Source organism: Carassius auratus, chromosome 32 (assembly GCF_003368295.1).
Source record: "Carassius auratus strain Wakin chromosome 32, ASM336829v1, whole genome shotgun sequence".
Taxonomy (NCBI): Eukaryota; Metazoa; Chordata; class Actinopteri; order Cypriniformes; family Cyprinidae; genus Carassius; species Carassius auratus.
In genome coordinates this window covers 11,055,015-11,072,435 of record NC_039274.1, presented here as the reverse complement: position 1 = coordinate 11,072,435, position 17,421 = coordinate 11,055,015, and the positions used below count along the sequence as shown (strand labels likewise).

At 36.8% G+C, this 17,421-nt stretch overlaps 1 protein-coding gene across 1 annotated transcript in view; it reads right to left on the bottom strand.

Moving 5' to 3' along the window:
- The window catches only part of LOC113051603 (stromal interaction molecule 2-like), a 44,176-nt gene extending 28,960 nt beyond the window's left edge, over window positions 1-15,216 (bottom strand). Inside the window, exon 1 of the mRNA XM_026215500.1 lies at window positions 15,075-15,216. Within this exon, the coding sequence (XP_026071285.1) occupies window positions 15,075-15,216 (142 nt within the window). The remainder of the gene's footprint in view (window positions 1-15,074) is intronic.
- Window positions 15,217-17,421: the final 2,205 nt, after the last annotated feature.

Genomic DNA, 17,421 nt, shown 5'->3' with positions numbered 1-17,421 from the left:
TATATATATATATATATATATATATATATATATATATATATATATATATATACGTAGGTTTTTAATTAGGGCCGGGACTTTAACGCGTTAATTGAGATTAATTAATTACACAAAAAATAACACGTTAACTAAGATTAATTAATTACAGAAAAAAAATCCCGCATTTTTAGTAGCTTATTTTTGCACCGCGGAACGTTTCTCACTGGATGCGTTTCGGCGGACCGATTATACTGGAGCACCAACTAGCGTTCGCATATCGCCGCAGCAGCACATCAAGTCTAAAGTATCACCTCAACGCAAAACATATAGCAGCTAGCGTGGACTTTACACTTTATGTTGAACTATGTATTATTTTGTTGGTGCAACAGTTTATGTTGAACTCTTTATTGTTTTGGCCAAGGTTATTGAGAGATGGACTTAGTATGCTATGGCCTCTGAAGCAACAGAGAGATGTTTTCTAATAGTCAGTGTTTCAAATGTTCTGAATGTAATTGACAGTATTGTGTATTACTTAAAAAACACTTTACAGAAGGTTCCAGCACCTATAAGCTTCCTGAATTTCTGAAATGTACTATTTCTAAATTGTTTCTAAATATGCTATTGCTACACTTCATGGCAAAAATTGCACTGGTCTGCTAGACTTGGTTGAACAAAAATAAACAATATTGTGTTGCTTAAGCTTATGTATTCAGTCATTATTCAATGGTATACTATAAATCCATGTGAAAAAAAATTACTTCTCACTGTTCTCAGGTCAAATATTTATATGCGATTAAAATGCGATTAATTTCTATTAATTAATTACAAAGCCTCTAATTAATTAGATTAATTTTCTTAATCGAGTCCCGGCCCTATTTTTAATGTATGATAACAGCTAGAATTAATGGAAAATGACAGCATATGATTGTTGTTTATTCAATTCCAACCCATTACAACTGATGCCTTCAAGATTATTCATCTAGAGCTAGCTATAAAGTTAATGCATTGACATTTAAAGAAGCACAATATTTCACAACAATATTCAGTTTCAATATCAAAAAAGAAAGGAAAAAATAAACTTGTTTGTGTCAATTAGCTGAACTTGTTTCTTTTTATGTGCAATATCAATGGTTGTAAGATTTAGTCCTATAAGTGTTTAAAATATTGCACTGAGTGGCACAACTTGAGGTCATATGACCCGACAAGCAATAGTCTAAAAAGTCAGTTGCAATGTGTGAACTGCTGGTTTAAGGTGTTACTTGTGTTTGCACACATTAGAGGAAACCTGTACAGCTAGAACTGTGAACAGAGTGTCGAATGGTCTCATACTGAAATAAAGTAGGGCAAACAAGCAATAGGGCTGCTGTAGATCACTGACAAAAACTACAGACTGTGAACAGTAGCCTAAATAGAAAATCACATGTCTGGTTAACATTTGTTTGCAATGAAAGCATTTGGTTATTGTGATATTTGCATTTAGGTTGACTTTGGCACTACAGTATATTTCCACAGTAATTATCATGAGAGAGACAACTCTAGTCAAACAGGGGCGGCAGTGGCTCAGTGGTTCATGTAGGTTGTCTACAAACCGGAAGGTTGGTGGTTCAATCCCCGGCTCCACCTGACCAAGTGTCGAGGTGTCCTTGAGCAAGACACCTAACCCCAGCTGCTCCCGACGAGCTGGATGGCGCCTTGTATGGCAGACACCGCCGTCGGTGTGTGAATGTGTGTGTGAATGGGTGAATGTGAGGCAAATTGTAAAGCGCTTTGGATGGCCATGTGGTCTGTTGAAAGCGCTATATAAATGCAGTCCATTTACCATTTACCATTTACCAAACAGTTCTTTATTAATCTGACTTCTCGAAAACAAGAGTCATCATGAATATTCTGAGTAGGCATTAGGCAACCCTCTGAACTTCTTGTTTTAAAACTGTGACTTCCTGTTTGTTTGGAACCACTTCCTGCGAGCTCTCCTACAGGTTCTCTAGAATGCCGCCACCACAAACATGACTTTAGCAGTTAAGCAGGGAAAGACATCAGCTATGATCAACTACAGCAGCGTAGTACAGCTCCACTACACTGCCACAACCAGACCTTTCCAAATCTGAGTGCACTTTTACTCCATTTTTCAATTTCCATTTCAGCTTTACAAAAGGTTTACATCCATGGATTTCTGGGCTTATATTTTCCAGTTGCTGAAAAATATTTGCCACTCATCCAATGACTTCATCAGCAAGTGTCCATTGACAACTTTAATGAGATTGAGAAGGTAAAGATGGTACAACAGTTAGAAGGTGTTTTCTGGAGCACTGTAGCACGAATGGTATTTCAGCATGTCATGGCAGCACACACCTCGCTCACTTTCCACAGAGGTGACATCCGAGTACGATGGATCTAACCTTAGACCACATCTAATGTGCAACTGGAATAATTGAGCCTTCAATCTATCCACAATCAATTAGCTGAACAGAGCTAAAGCGGAAGCGCAGCACATAACAACACAGCTACAGGATGTGTAACTCTAGCAGTCTGTGAAGCCGCTGATAAGCAGCCCTTGAGAACACACCTGTTTTTGGAGGGCCTGCAGAGCAGGATTACCACTAACCTCAAAGCCCACGCTGACTCATCTAGCACTACAGCCCACTTTACCCACAATGCAAAGTAAAATCACCAAAAAAGGTGACTTGATTTACTATTTGTCACTAAGCACTGCTTAAAAAGAAAAGTTTAGCTAACGCTAATGTGCATTTACACTACCATTCAAATGTTTGGGGTCAGTAAGGTTTTTAATTCATTTTTACTTTGTAATTGAATCTCATGATGGCAAAGTAGAATTTTAAACAGCCATTACTCCAGTCGAAATGTATTCAGACATCAGTCTAATATGTTAAATTGGTGCTCAAGAAACTTAACATTTTACAATTTATTATTGTTGAAAACAATTATGCTGCTTTATAGTTTTGTGGACAACATGATTTTTTTTTTTTTTTTTCAGGATTCTCTGCTGAATATAAAGAACAAAAGGACAGCATTTACTAGAATTGGAAATACTTTTCAATAAAGAAAAGGGAAACAGAAACAGAAAAGGTGTAAAAGCAAAAGCAAACATTTTGATGAATACCGGGTCTGTTAAAAGAGAAAGTGATGTCTTTGTCATTTTGCCTACTGTAGACAAAGTGCTGAGAAGTACTCATTGAAGTTAGAAATAAAAAAACTGAGAGTGTGAAAATGTGACATTCATTTCTCACTACTGCTTTCAATGTTTTTTGAGCTGGCTGTTTTCCTAGTGACAGGGAAGTGACAGCTATTTTTTTCTTCTTCATAGAACACACCCCCTTCTGAAGACTCGGTCTGTTTTGGGCTTCTTTGCAGCGTGAAGATGTAAGACTCACTCTCTCTCTCCCTCTCTCTCTGACCCTGAAGAGGGAAAGTCCCTGAAATGAGAGGCTGCCGCTATTCCTTTCATCCAAAATATCTCTTCATCATCTCCTCACCCATGAACAGCACTACTTCAAGCTTTCCTAATACATGTCATTCATATGAATCTGCCTTAAACCCGACTACATTAAAACAATCTCTCTGAAGGGCATAACAGTCTAGTTTTCTGCAGTTCAAACAGGATTGATTAATTAATTAATTAAAAGTGAGGGAGAGTGAATGAGTGAACAAGTCAGTGGTTTTGGACCAAAAAGCATAAGCATGAATGTGTAAAATGTCTCTGTCTTTATGTTCTCTCATGTGCTTCGAGAATTTAAAGGGATAGTTCACCCAAAAATTAAAATGTACTCACCCAATGCCATGTGTAGACGAGTTTGTTACTTCATCAGAACAGATATGGAGAGATTTAGCATCACTTGAATTGGGTGCCATCAGAATGTGAGTTCAAACAGCTGATAAAAAAAACATACATCAACAAGTAATCCACATGCCTCTAATCCATCAATTAGCATCTTATGGAGTGAAAAGCTGCATGTTCGTAAGAAACAAATCCTTTATGAAGGTTTTTAACTTTAATCCAACATATGGGTCCATAATCTGATAACAACGCTTCCTCCAGAGAAAAGTCCATCCTATGATGTCCTCATCAAAACACTGTTTTTGTGTGTGCTGTACTGGATCTGTGTATATTTTTGAGTTATTTTTTTTTTTCACTGAAGAAAGCAATATTATGGACGGAGGACTATTATATTTTAGCTGCAAGCAAAAGTTAAAAAGTGGATTTGTTTGCGACTGGAGTCATGTCAGTTGTTTGTGGAATTCTCATTCTGACGGCACCCATTCACTGCAGAGGATCCATTAGTGAGCAAATTATACAACGCTAAATTTTCTGTTCAAGCAAACTCATCTACATCTTGGATGGAATGAGTAAATTTTTATTTTTGGATGAACTATTGCTTTAACAACAAGGCATGCTGTCAGCATGAACTGTGGCCCATTTTCCATCCTATATTTTAATACAGACAGCTACTCTCTGGTGTTGTCTGTGAAAGTGTCTTGGTATCGCGTTGGTGTCTTATGCTTACATCATTACTAAAGCAAGCAATATAAAGCATATATTTTTCTTATAAATGTTGCTGTCACTTTTGATAAATTTAATGCATCTTTCCTGAATAAAAGTAAAAATGTATTTAAAAAACAAAATCCAGTTCTGAATTCAAATTAACAGATGCATTCACACATCTGCTATTCAGTTTTCTAGAAATCACAGACAAAAGTTTAAAATCTGAGCCTAATCAATGCTTGTTTAAGTGAGTGATGATCACATACTTTTATTTATCAAAGATGCAATCTGAGAAAACCGCCAATGCATCTGTGCACAAGTGCCAGTGCCTGAAACACTTTTAGCAGGCTAAAATATCTAGACTTGTTTGCAACTCTTCTAGTGTGAAACGTGTTTTGACTTGAAATGATGCAGATGTCAATCTGTACAGCCAATAAGTGAGCATGATTGGTGTTTTTTTTTTTTTTTTTTTCAGCAAATCAGCACACACACACAACCTGGATCACAAGCTTCTTTTGTACCATTTGCGTTCGGAGGAAATCCAGTCTCGAGCCAGAATCAATATGACGTAATCACGTACCACAAAATGTGATGTTGTCAGGGAATCTTCCTTGTGAAATATTGTGTAATGTGTGACCCACAGTTGCCGATCTGTAATGTAATGTGCAAACCAAAGAAACATGAAACCCAAAACAGTCATATAGTGTGAAAGGTAAAGCGATCTGACGACTCAGAAAACCACGTGTAAAGTATGGGCAGCATAACTTTGTACAGTATGTCAGTATGTCACAAGAAAATTGATAAGAAGTGCAAACAATATCCTTCTATAATGACATTGCCAGGTGGTGGTGAGCCAAATAAACGGAAGAAAGGATGTTTATTTCTCTTTACATGGCTCACCACCTGTCCATGGGTAATTTCACTGGAGTGCATTTATAACAGTCAGCATGTATTCCGAAATGTGAGTAGTAACAGTCCTCTGGAGACTGCCTTAATGCAGACTTCAAAATGGGTTTTCACAGTGATGTCACAAAATAACTGTTTTGGTTCCCCAAAGTACCTGTCACTGAAAAGAACCATTTTTTCTCTAGCCTACCTTTTAATAATCCAAAGATAAAGAGCCTTCTGTGGAATGTAAAGGATACATGGAAAGGCTCTTCGTCTTCATTGAGACATAGATGCCAATGAAGAACATTTTTTTTGAGAGTGTTGAGTAACCACATGAACAACCAGAAACCCCCCACAAATGAATAGAAATGCACTATAAAAACCTTACAACACAGCCAATCCACAGCAGCCTAGTACCATGGTGGTGTGTTTTGCATGCCTAACCTAACCTCACACATTTTTCACATAAAGAGTAGTATATAAACCTACTCTTGATTGCTAACAAACTACCTTAAATTCAATTGAATCATTGAGTTGTTTGGTCTGAAGCTTTAGAACATGACAGAAGCATGTGTTTGTGTCTGTGTGAACTAATATAAACTCCGAGGGGTTCAATGGATTACCCAAGGTGAGAACCGTGTCTAGGTCATAATCTTGTGGTGACAGCAGGAAGCAGACATGCAGGATATTCCCAAACTGTGACGGAGTAACCAAAGGAATTGATGGAATCTAGTGTCCCATCTGAGCAGACATGTGTGACTATATTAGATCTAATCGAAAAGCATGATCAGGTCATCAGAAATGCTTTCAGGGCAGTGTAGATTATGACATCTAGTCCTAGCATTCAAGTTTAGACTGTGACCAGTTGTCTTTTGATGGTATTGTGCTTGTGATTGTGATTATGCTATAGCAGAAATTAACCTAAAATGTAACTGTCCAATTTCCTTTATAAATACGTGTTAAAATAATTACAAATCTAACAGACAGGAAATGTAGTGTGTAAAATGTTCGGTAAATTACGGTGGAAGACAAATATAAACCTCTGTTATCATTGCCTCCTCCTTATGGTTTTTCAAACCTGTATGGTTTTTTTTTTCTTCTGTGGAAGCAGATGTAATGTTTTCAGACACTCAACTGTATGTTATTTAAATTAAAATGTATTATAGTTTACATTTATTGCAATTAGAGTGCTTTTGACCCTTAATTTTTTAAATGTAGGCCCTAATTTAATGGCATTTCTATTGAAACTTGTGTCATATATTTAAATATGTTTGTAATGTCACGTGGTACATTTGAACACTTTCATTAATATTATAATAAAGAAATGTATTTACATGCTTTAGTTAGTCAACAGATCAAAGTGTACTTCTTTAAAGCATGACTAAAGATTATAAAAATAGTGATCTAAAATATACTCTAAACTTTAAGTACATCTAAGGGGTCTTATATTTTATCAATATTATATTATCTGGAAATACAGTTAAAAATACATTGAACTCAATACAATTAAGCACAGTTCTTTTTCAAAAGGGTTTGTCCATATAATGACAGTGGGGTTCAATGCTGTTGGGATCCGAACATTCAGAAGTAAGACAGTCATCAAGTTTGGAATGACATTAGGGTGTGTAAATGACGTTTTTGCATGAACTCTCCCTTTTCTGTGCAGCCTGTTCTGTTCAAAGAGCATTCTTTCACCCCTCAAAGCAATTAATCACAAACCCAGCCCCACAGCATATTTCACTGGTCAACTCAATCACACGATCTCCTGTCAAGAAGAGTTCAGACTTCAGAAAAATCATAAATAGATCCACTGATGAGTAAAGGGATCCAACTGTGACCAGCAGTAATGCTATCTATCAGGATGTGCTAGCACTGCTATACTAAGGCTAGGTTAGAATGTAGGTTAGGGGTTATTATTTTTTTCATTTATTTAGGCATCAACACTGAGATTGACGTTACCAATTCAATCTTTCGAATCGGCTGCAGAGTAGTGTTTGTGCTTTAATGTTTTGCACTTAAAGTGACAAGGTTGCATATGCAGACCTATAACATACCAACTCTGACCCACTTCAGCCTTGTATCAGGGATATTCTGATACTGCTTCCAGAGCCAGACCACGCTCCTTGTTTCGCATCAGCTCACCAAAGCAATAAAACGAATCGCTTAATAGCTCTGTTTGTTTTGAGACTATGTCTATGCAAAACAATTGCTCTGGCACAGAGTTCCTTTTAATCAGACCAAATAAAGAGATTAATAGACAAATAAATAAGTAATAAAAAGCAAATTAGGAGTTTATTGGTTTATTAGTTAATAAATAGTGAGAATTGGTCACTAGTGTGTGAATTGGACAATAGTAATGTGCACAGATATATTGAAATATTTTAAATATAAATATTCAGCTTTTATTTAATGATGTATTTGAGGACAAAAAATACTTTAATAAATAAAAAAATAAAAAAGTTTGTTCTAGTCGGAGCAAGAATAAAAAAGTACTTTTTGTCACACACACGTATATAATAAAATGAATACTGAACAACAATTTATCATTTTATAACTTTTCAATTCATCACTTCATCTTTGTATATCACCTTGTATAAATTTCAATTTTAGTCATTTGTGTCACCGAGGGTACCATGCACCAGCTGAAGTAGGTTCAAGTCTGTACAGTCTACTTTAGTGTTACACCTTTTGTTTATTAAGAAAGATGATCCGTGTTAACATCCTGATCCATCACGTCTGAATGAGCATGATGCCTTTGTGTCATAACAGTATTTCAGCATTTATGGAATTGCATTTATTCCACATCTGTGAACTTCAGAAGCAGTTTCTGTCCTGATAAGGAACTATTTAGAGAATGACAAACATTATGACATGGAGTACACATACAATGGCAACATCTAAAGATGAATTCTATTGCTGTTCCCCAGTCAACAGAGACATGAACATACAGTGGGCAAAATAAGTATTTAGTTAGCCACCAATTGTGCAAGTTCTCCCATTTAAAAAGATGAGAGAGGCCTGTAATTTTCATTCTTCAACTATGAGAGACAAAACGTAAAAATCCAGAAAATCACATTGTAGGATTTTTAATGAATTTATTTGCTAATTACGATGGAAAATAAGTATTTGGTCAATAACAAAAGTTTATCTCAATACTTTGATATATACCCTTTGTTGGCGAAGACAGAGGTCAAACATTTTCTGTAAGTCTTCACAAGGTTTTCACACACTGTTGCTGGTGTTTTGGCCCATTCCTCCATGCAGATCTCCTCTAGAGCAGTGATGTTTTTGGGCAACAGACTTTCAACCCCCTCCACAGATTTTCTATGGGGTTGAGATCTGAAAACTGGCTAGGCCACTCCAGGACCTTGAAATGCTTCTTACGAAGCCACTTCTACCCAGGCGGTGTGTTTGGGATCCTTGTCATGCTGAAAGACCCAGCCATGTTTCATCTTCATGACCCTTGCTGATGGAGGGAGGTATCCACTCAAAATCTCACGATACATGGCCCCATTCATTCTTTCCTTTACACGGATCAGTCATCCAGGTCCCTCTGCAAAAAAACAGCCCCAAAGCATGATGTTTCCACCCTCATGCTTCACAGTAGGTATGGTGTTCTTTGGATGAAACTCAGCATTCTTTCTCCTCCAATCACGACCATACCAAAAAGTTCTTTTTTGGTTTCATCGAACCATATGACATTGTTCCAATCCTCTTCTGGATCATCCAAATGCTCTCTAGCAAACTTCAGACATGTACTGGCTTAAGCAGGGGGACACATCTGGCACTGCAGGATTTGAGTCCCTGGCGGCGTAGTGTGTCACTGATTGTAGCCTTTGTCACTTTGGTGCCAGCTCTCTGCGGGTCATTCTCAAGGTCCCCCTGTGTGGTTCTGAGATTTTTTTTTTCTTTGTAGTGTAACTGTTTGAGGTTTTGGACAGGTGTCTTTTATACTGATAACAAGTGGAGGACAAAGGAGCCTCCACCATAATTTGCTAATAAATTCATTAAAAATCCTACAATGTGATTTTCTGGATTTTTACGTTTTGTCTCTCATAGTTGAAGTGTACCTATGATGAAAATTACAGGCCTCTCTCATCTTTTTTAATGGGAGAACTTGCACAATTGGTGACTAAATACTTATTTTCCCCACTGTACAACACCCTTGTAATTTTGAATTTCAACATCTTAATCACACTGAGACAGTCTCATTTGAATCATTGGTTATGTTAACGTCAATCCCAACTATTCCAACACAGTTACACAAGTTACAAAAATGTCGCATTTCAAGTTTGTATACTATCGACCAGCCTACATAATACTGTATTGTGAAAGGCAGCTTTGACATTGATGCCTTCTTTCTACTTCAGACTTATGTAATGATAATATTTCAGTTTAGAAAGAGAGAAGAAAACAAACACAAAAAAAAACAATTCCTCATACTTCCAGGACAGTGTGTTTCTCTAAGAGGAGGCTTGTTTGTTGAGAAGCTAAACAGTCGAAATACACAACAGCATTATATGTGCGGACAACCACGTTCACAAGAATATCTCTAAGTTAGTATTTACTGTATCTGTTAGATAATCTTATATGATTTAGCCTTGTAAATAGTTAGAGAGGTGATAAAAAGTGAGAGAAATTATTTTGGCAGTCTCATATAGTATCTCATCTTTCTGAAAATGCAAATAAGGAATGAATTAGTAAAGAAGGAACTACATTCACTGAGCATACTCTTAAAGGGACAGTTCACCCAAAATATATTTTGAGAAATGTCTCAATGTGTCCTTTTTTGTCCATATAATGGACATCAGTGGTCTCCAGCACCGTCCGGTTACCAATATTCTTGCCATGACAAACAATTCAGTCATCCTTCCTTATCAGAGCTTCTATGGGTGAATAAGTGACGAGAGATTAATTTTTAGATCAACTATGACTGTTTATAAATGGATTAATGTCCTGATTAAAAAACATTGCATTTCAAAAACAAAATTATATTCCAATAGACTTTATCTCAACCAGGATGGTGAGAGTTTTACAGCTTAAGCTGATGCAAATGACCCGTTGAAACCGAGTAACACTACAAACACATTTTAGAATGGTAAAGTGAAGAAATAAAAAAAAATCTTTAATTGTAAAATATTGCAGCATGGCCTGAAGTGACCAGTTCATCCTCTCATCATTTAGCATGGGACAGAGACTAAAAAGGCACACAAACAATTAATCTAAGCCTCTAAGACGATGCGTATTTAAATGTTCTGACAGAAACAAACACAATCAACCTTTCACTCAGAGGACATTTGTTATGATCGTCATCTGTGCTACAGGAAATTCCTTCATTAATGTGCTTACAATTGGTAGCCCTTAACTGAACAAATAGCCTAACAGATGCCACTCACACAGACACAAGCCAGGTCCACTTAAGCCCTTCTCTTATATGCTTTCTATATTTACTTCTTCATCTGGTGAAACTGTACCGTTTTCTTACTGTTTCTTGCATACACACTTATATTATCAGTGGCATCGTGCAAAGCAACCGATGGTGACCACAGCCCGGATGGGAAGTGAAATGTTGGGTCAACCCCGGCGGGACTGTTTGACTCGCAAAGAGCTTAAAGTCAAACTCCCAACATACACACACATACATAAGCACAACACCACCAGAGGAATGGCCACACGACTACACATGCACATGCATCAAACAGATCAAATTCTCATTTAGCATTTTAAACTGAAATCATAAAAAATGACAATCAAACTTCATTTTGAATACAATGCTAAAATATTAGTAATTAAAAATAAATCTCCAATAAAACATGTTTACATTAATTGCAAGTTACCTTATCACTTACAGTAAAAAAATAAAAATAAAAAAAAACATATTTTTAAAAGACTACCTTAAAGATCTCATTTTGTGAAATGTGTGAATCACAACAATTTACAGAAGAAAATCTTTTTTGTCATATTTTATTATGGTTTCTATGTCAATGTGCATTCCAGTCTTGTGTGTTATAATTGTGGTGTTTTGTCTTTGCATGACTAACAATGTTAAAGGGCAATTTTGATGGCCTTTAAGTCATCAATTAGGCCTTCCATTGTCCACCTGTGTCATTTTCAGCGCATTTTACAGTAACAGATTTTAACAGCTATAATACGATGTTATATTGACATTATTAACATACCCCGGGACTGTAAAAGTAGTTACCAACAGTAAAATTCTGGCAACCACAGCTGCCAGTTTTATACGGTATAGGGCATTTATAGGATTTTTTTCTTTTTTTAAGCAGCACATGGAATCTAAATATTCCTTATAGGTTGTATCTCATGATGACTGCACCCATATTGATATAGTGGGAACTCAATAAAGTACACACACACAACAGTTTACAGCGGCCTGTGTAAATACATTTTGAGACAAGCACTTCATTTGTCACTCACGCAGTTTTATCTGCCTATAGCTGGATTACAACTTTCCCTGTTTTCGCGGCTTGCTGCTGAGGTTTAACAGCTTTTTTTTTTATTTGTTATTCACTGATGCTTGCACATATACAATAATTGAATAAGTAAAGCACAATTCTTAAGTATGCATGCCAACACAGATGCTATGTGCCAGCATCTGAATACTCCCTCTGCTACCTTCCTGCTTATCAGTCTGAAAATGGGCAGAATTCCTGCCAAACAAATATTTAATTATATATTTAGTTAGCAGGTTTAAAGCCGTATGCCATAAAACTCATACAATACAACTGCTGATCATATTTAACTTACAGTCAAAAGGATAGCTTACTCAATTCCGTACTTACTCTCCACTTCTTCTTTCTTGTCAAGCACACAAACACACACATATATATACAGATATATAAAATATTGTTTTTTTTTAGGAATGTTGGAAACCAGACAGCTGACAGTAGCCATTGACTTTCATGGAATTAAAAAAAAAATAAAAAATACTTGACTGTCATTCTTGGGTGAACTTTCCCTTTAACTAAACTCATCGGTGACTTAAGAACAATACTGATCACACTGCCCTCTCATTTCCCATGTCCTAATAATAAACGTGTATCTGTGTAGAGACTCATTTGGAGGATGATAGTAATCGACTCCCAAAGAAGGCCGTAATAAGGTCTTATTGTGTCAAAGATCAACATAGACTACCTATAATGCATCTACCTACATTATTACAATACTCCAATAACTTACCTATACAAACAATTTATTGCATGTTCCAGCTGAAATTAACACTACTGGTAGTAAAACACCAAAACTGCTATTCATTTACACATAAACTATGATTGCAGGAACACAATATTAAATAAGACTGTTATGACCTCAAAATTCTTTAGTAGCATTTTGCCTAGAACACTTTAAGAATTTTGTGAATATTTGTAAACTAATACACATAATCAGCTCCATATGTTTGGCTTTTCTAATGTAGTAAACTTGCTTTCACCTGCCACAGCATTGCACTTGTGATGCAGAGAGCTTGGGTATGAGTCCCGTGAAACAAGAATCACAGTAAAACGGTTCATAGAAACAAAATGGTTGCCTCAGCAAATTGCTCTTTATTTCACATTTGCTTTTTTTTGTTATCACTATTGGTTGCGTTTAGGATAGGTTTTAGTGTAGGTTGTACAACATTCTTGCAATACAGCATTGACTTTTTACCACCACTCACTGGACATTTCATTTCCGAACGGTAACAAACAACTTAAAATGTTGCCAGATTCACATGCATCTTTTTTTGTCAAAACTGAACATGCTTTTAGCAACACTCACTGAACATTTCGATTTGAAAGTGTCACGAAACTTGCAAAAAGCAATTGAACATCTGTTTCATAGTAATGTCACCACAAGCATGCTTTTCCAATGGGCCTGGGTTGTCAATGTTAAATACATTTCAATTTAAATTGACATGCTGTAGGTTGAAATGTGACTACAAATACCAGAGGGTAAGACCAACATTGAAACTTTGTAAAGGCTCAAATCATTGTAAATGCAACAACCCCCTGAAAAATCAGAGTTAAGAAAACCTCAAGGTAGAATGCACTTAAGAGTTATAATTAAGGGTTTCCTTAATTCAAGGGCCCTGTTGCAGCTTGGGAAATATGGTGCACTTGCTGTATTTAATGAAGTATGCATATCGAGTGTCCATTAGAGTTCACTAAACTACGGCAACAGCTGAAACAATTTGTCTGAGGCCTTTAATTTCTGATGAGTCAACTTCCAATTGCATGCAGGTTATTTAAACTTCCGATTAAGTCTGTATTCCTGTATGAGCACAGATCTGGATTACATTCATCATATGAGCAGTTTATAGCTCTGTACAGACTGCAATCTGTTATCTCACCCTGTGTCCTCAGCAAACACTCTGACCAGACTGTCCACTGTCATTAAGGCATGAATAATATTGGGAAAACACCTGTGGGGTTATGAATCAGAACAGACTGACTGACTGCATCAGTCCTGTATGTTTATGAATTATGCGCTTCCAGTATTGGTACAATTTTTTCTAACACAATTTATTTATTGATACAAATGATTTGTTTGATATTTAAAATATGGATTTAAAGTACTGTCCTATCAGCTATCCTTCTATGGATCAAATGCATCCATTTGAACACATAGTAATACAGTCATCTCTAAATTTAAAGGGCCCTAAAAAGCTAAAGAGTAGGCTACACTATAGATCTTATTGAGCAACCCTCAACACAATGCCCGGAACAACATTCTAAGCCCTACATGTGACAAGAACAGCCTTGTACAATAGTGACAGACATACAGTATATCAGGCACAACAATTCATCTGGAAATATTTGGACATTTGAAAATGTATTGTCATCAGCCAGTGAAAGGGGTTGTATCTCTTATGGTTGTTGGCAAATATATTTTAATACCTAAAATAATCATGAACATAAATTTTTCAATATAGAAATATTCTATAATATTACAATACAAATATTGGAAGTTTGCATAAAAAAATACTGTTTGAATGGGTAGCCTTGTGCTAGTTACTAGTGAAATGGTTATTTGGCACTATTAGGATTGTGACTAATGACTAAAAGTAACCTACCAATGATAGAAACTAGTCACTATTAAAGAGTTATAGAATAATGGATAGGTTAGCAGTAAAATGTAAAAAAGATACTACTTACTACAAGATTATTAATTAGTAACTGAAAAAAAAGATTGTTTAAATAAATAATTGTCAAAATAGCTTGCCATAAAAAGCATGGTTAATGTACTATGTTCTTCAGTGAATATTGTGTAGTAGTCAGTTTCTCTTTACAAAGGCATTGGGCCTATATCAGCCAGTGGTCATGGAAAACCCCATCTGGTGGTTTCTCCTTCACAGAGGTGCTGCCTGATGACAGTGCTGTATGGAGGGGGTTCCTCCTGCTCTCTCATGCCAGGCGTTTATTGGTGGAATAGCAGGGATTCCATGTGAATACTGTCCTGACCTTCATCACTTTCATAAGCAGTCCATCATACAGGCAAAGCATCAGATTCTCTAGAATCATCCAGAAGTGATGTGAGGCTGGGAAAGACCTGCATACCATCAGGTGCCTCGAAATGACTTATTAACATTCCCTGATTTGCACTCATCAAAAACAGCATTAGCCATCGAGTATCTGGAACAGTATCTGGAATTTCTAAAGAGAATAACGCAGGTTGATCAGATCCGTGCATTATTATGATATAGAGGTCTTACCTGTAGGAGCGACAGCTACTGCTGCTGGATCCGGAGTGACTCGGTTCGACAAATGACTCGTGTATGAACCCTCTAAGCCCAGTACCGCAGAGATGACGAGTCCACGCATCAACAGAACCACTGCCCCGGACACGAAAGTCATGGTGTGCAAAAGCTTTAAACGACCAATAAATAAACCAACAAGAGATCACACAGTATTTCCACCCAGTGGATCGGCAAAACGAATCAGAAGAATGAAACGTGTGATTTTAACAGTAAACATCGAGTTTAGACACCCGAAATAAACGAGAAGATCCAACCTGCAAAATGTAGCCAAAAAAGAAGTAATCCAAGGCGAACAACGATTTAAAACGCATCCAAGCTGTCCAACACCTCAAAAGAAGATCGCGAGGTAAAACTCCATCCAAAAGAGATGGTCAACTCTTGTAATATGACACATTGAAATAGACATCAGATCCTGGACTGGGTTGGAGGATCTGGCTGTATCCTACTTTAGGATCCAAACAGACATATCCAAACAGACGAGGAATCCCCTGTTTGAGAGGAGATGAGAACGCGCATTTTCCTGCAACAGAATACCCCAATGAGTCCAATACAATACTCCAGGTCTACACTGGACGTAACAGCAAATAGTCAATGTATATCCACCACAAGAGCCTGCAGATAAACAGCATAGTAAACGCCTCTGAGAATGAAAGTGTCAGATCCCAGTGTGCCGTTTAATCCAAATCCATCGGGACCATCCGAAATACACGCGTGTGCCGTTCATGTCCAAATATTAACCGAGTTTAAATGTCAAGTCCGCATGACTGCGCCTGACTTGAGGGCTCGGGTCTGCCCACTGCCTTTGCCAGTTGATGCAGAAACTAAATTCAGGGGGCGGAAGTCCTTATGCAAATCATTTGACAACAGGACGCCGGCAGTTTGATTCTCCCTCCTCGGTGATCTCGCTTAATCTCTCCTGACACAAAACCAGCTGCTAGTGTGAACTGGATGGGCTTTGAGCGACAACAATGAGCTGTGTGTTTGGCTGACTATCGCTATGCACAACAAGAGCACGAAAGTTGCTCGGGAATGTTGGCGCCTCCCGGAAATAGCTAGCTCTATTGTTCATTACTTCCCACTTGTATTTCTCCCATCGCGACACGCAACAATTTACACCCAGACAATCATCCAAGTTTTCCTCCTCGCGGTGGGCTGCGATTGGCTGAAAGGTCCCAACATGGCATAATCCGATTGGCTGATAGAGCGCGAGAGACGTGAGCTTTGAAAAGGCAGACCGCGGTTGAAAGCGTGGAGGCAGATTATTTATTTATTTATTTATTCATTCATTCATTCATTCATTCATTCATTCATTTATATTCCTACATAAAACGATGTGCATCCGATTTAGTAGGCTATTAAAAGTTATGCATTTTTTAGTTTGTTTCTGTATTTTTTGCTTTATGATTTAAATTATGTATATAGTTCAAAGGATGAAGAACCCAGACATATAAGTCTTCCATAAAAAACGCTTTTTTATTTTTTTTTATTTTTTTTATTACAGTAAGGTATTATGTGCGTTCCTGCTTCCAACCGCATTCAACTTCCATTCAAAAGTCTGGTGGTCAGTAAAATGTATCTTATGATCACAGAGGCTGCATTTAATTGATACAGTAGACACTAACATTGTAAATTTGCACTAACCCCAAATCCCATAAGATCCAGAGTCCACATCATAGTCTATAGCGATGGACTTGTTTAAAGCAAATCAATACAAATGAAAAAAAAATAATAATAATAATTTAAATGTTTAAACAATCCGCTATGGTGAAACAAACCGCAACAGCTCAATCAAGTAACAGAACAAACCATCCACAATAAACAACAATTGTTAGGACGTATTAGAAGAATGTTCATCATATGAGTGTGTTAAGAGGCAGAAAATAGCATACAGAAAAAAAAAGGAACAAAATACAGAGATATGAAGTGAAGGGAGTGATAAGTAAACTCACTTAATGCATCCAGGCCAATAGGTGTCACTATAAAGTGCAAAATCATAGATACTATTTGGAACAAATAAGAATCAGCTAAACACTAACAAAAGCATAATGAGTGCAATTTTAATCAGCACTTGTTGTGAATACTAAAAAATAAAATGCTTTAATATATCAATGTACTAATGTATTCATTTTATTATTAGACTTAAATGTTTAGATTGATGAAATCAAGGTTGTGTTAGCATGCAATTAGTATTCACAATAAATGCTTCATTCTCTAAAAGCAAGCTCTCTTAACTTCCTGCATAAAGGTTTCAACTGTATCAGCGGGAGAGGAGAGTAGTTATCACAGAAGTCTAAATATATAA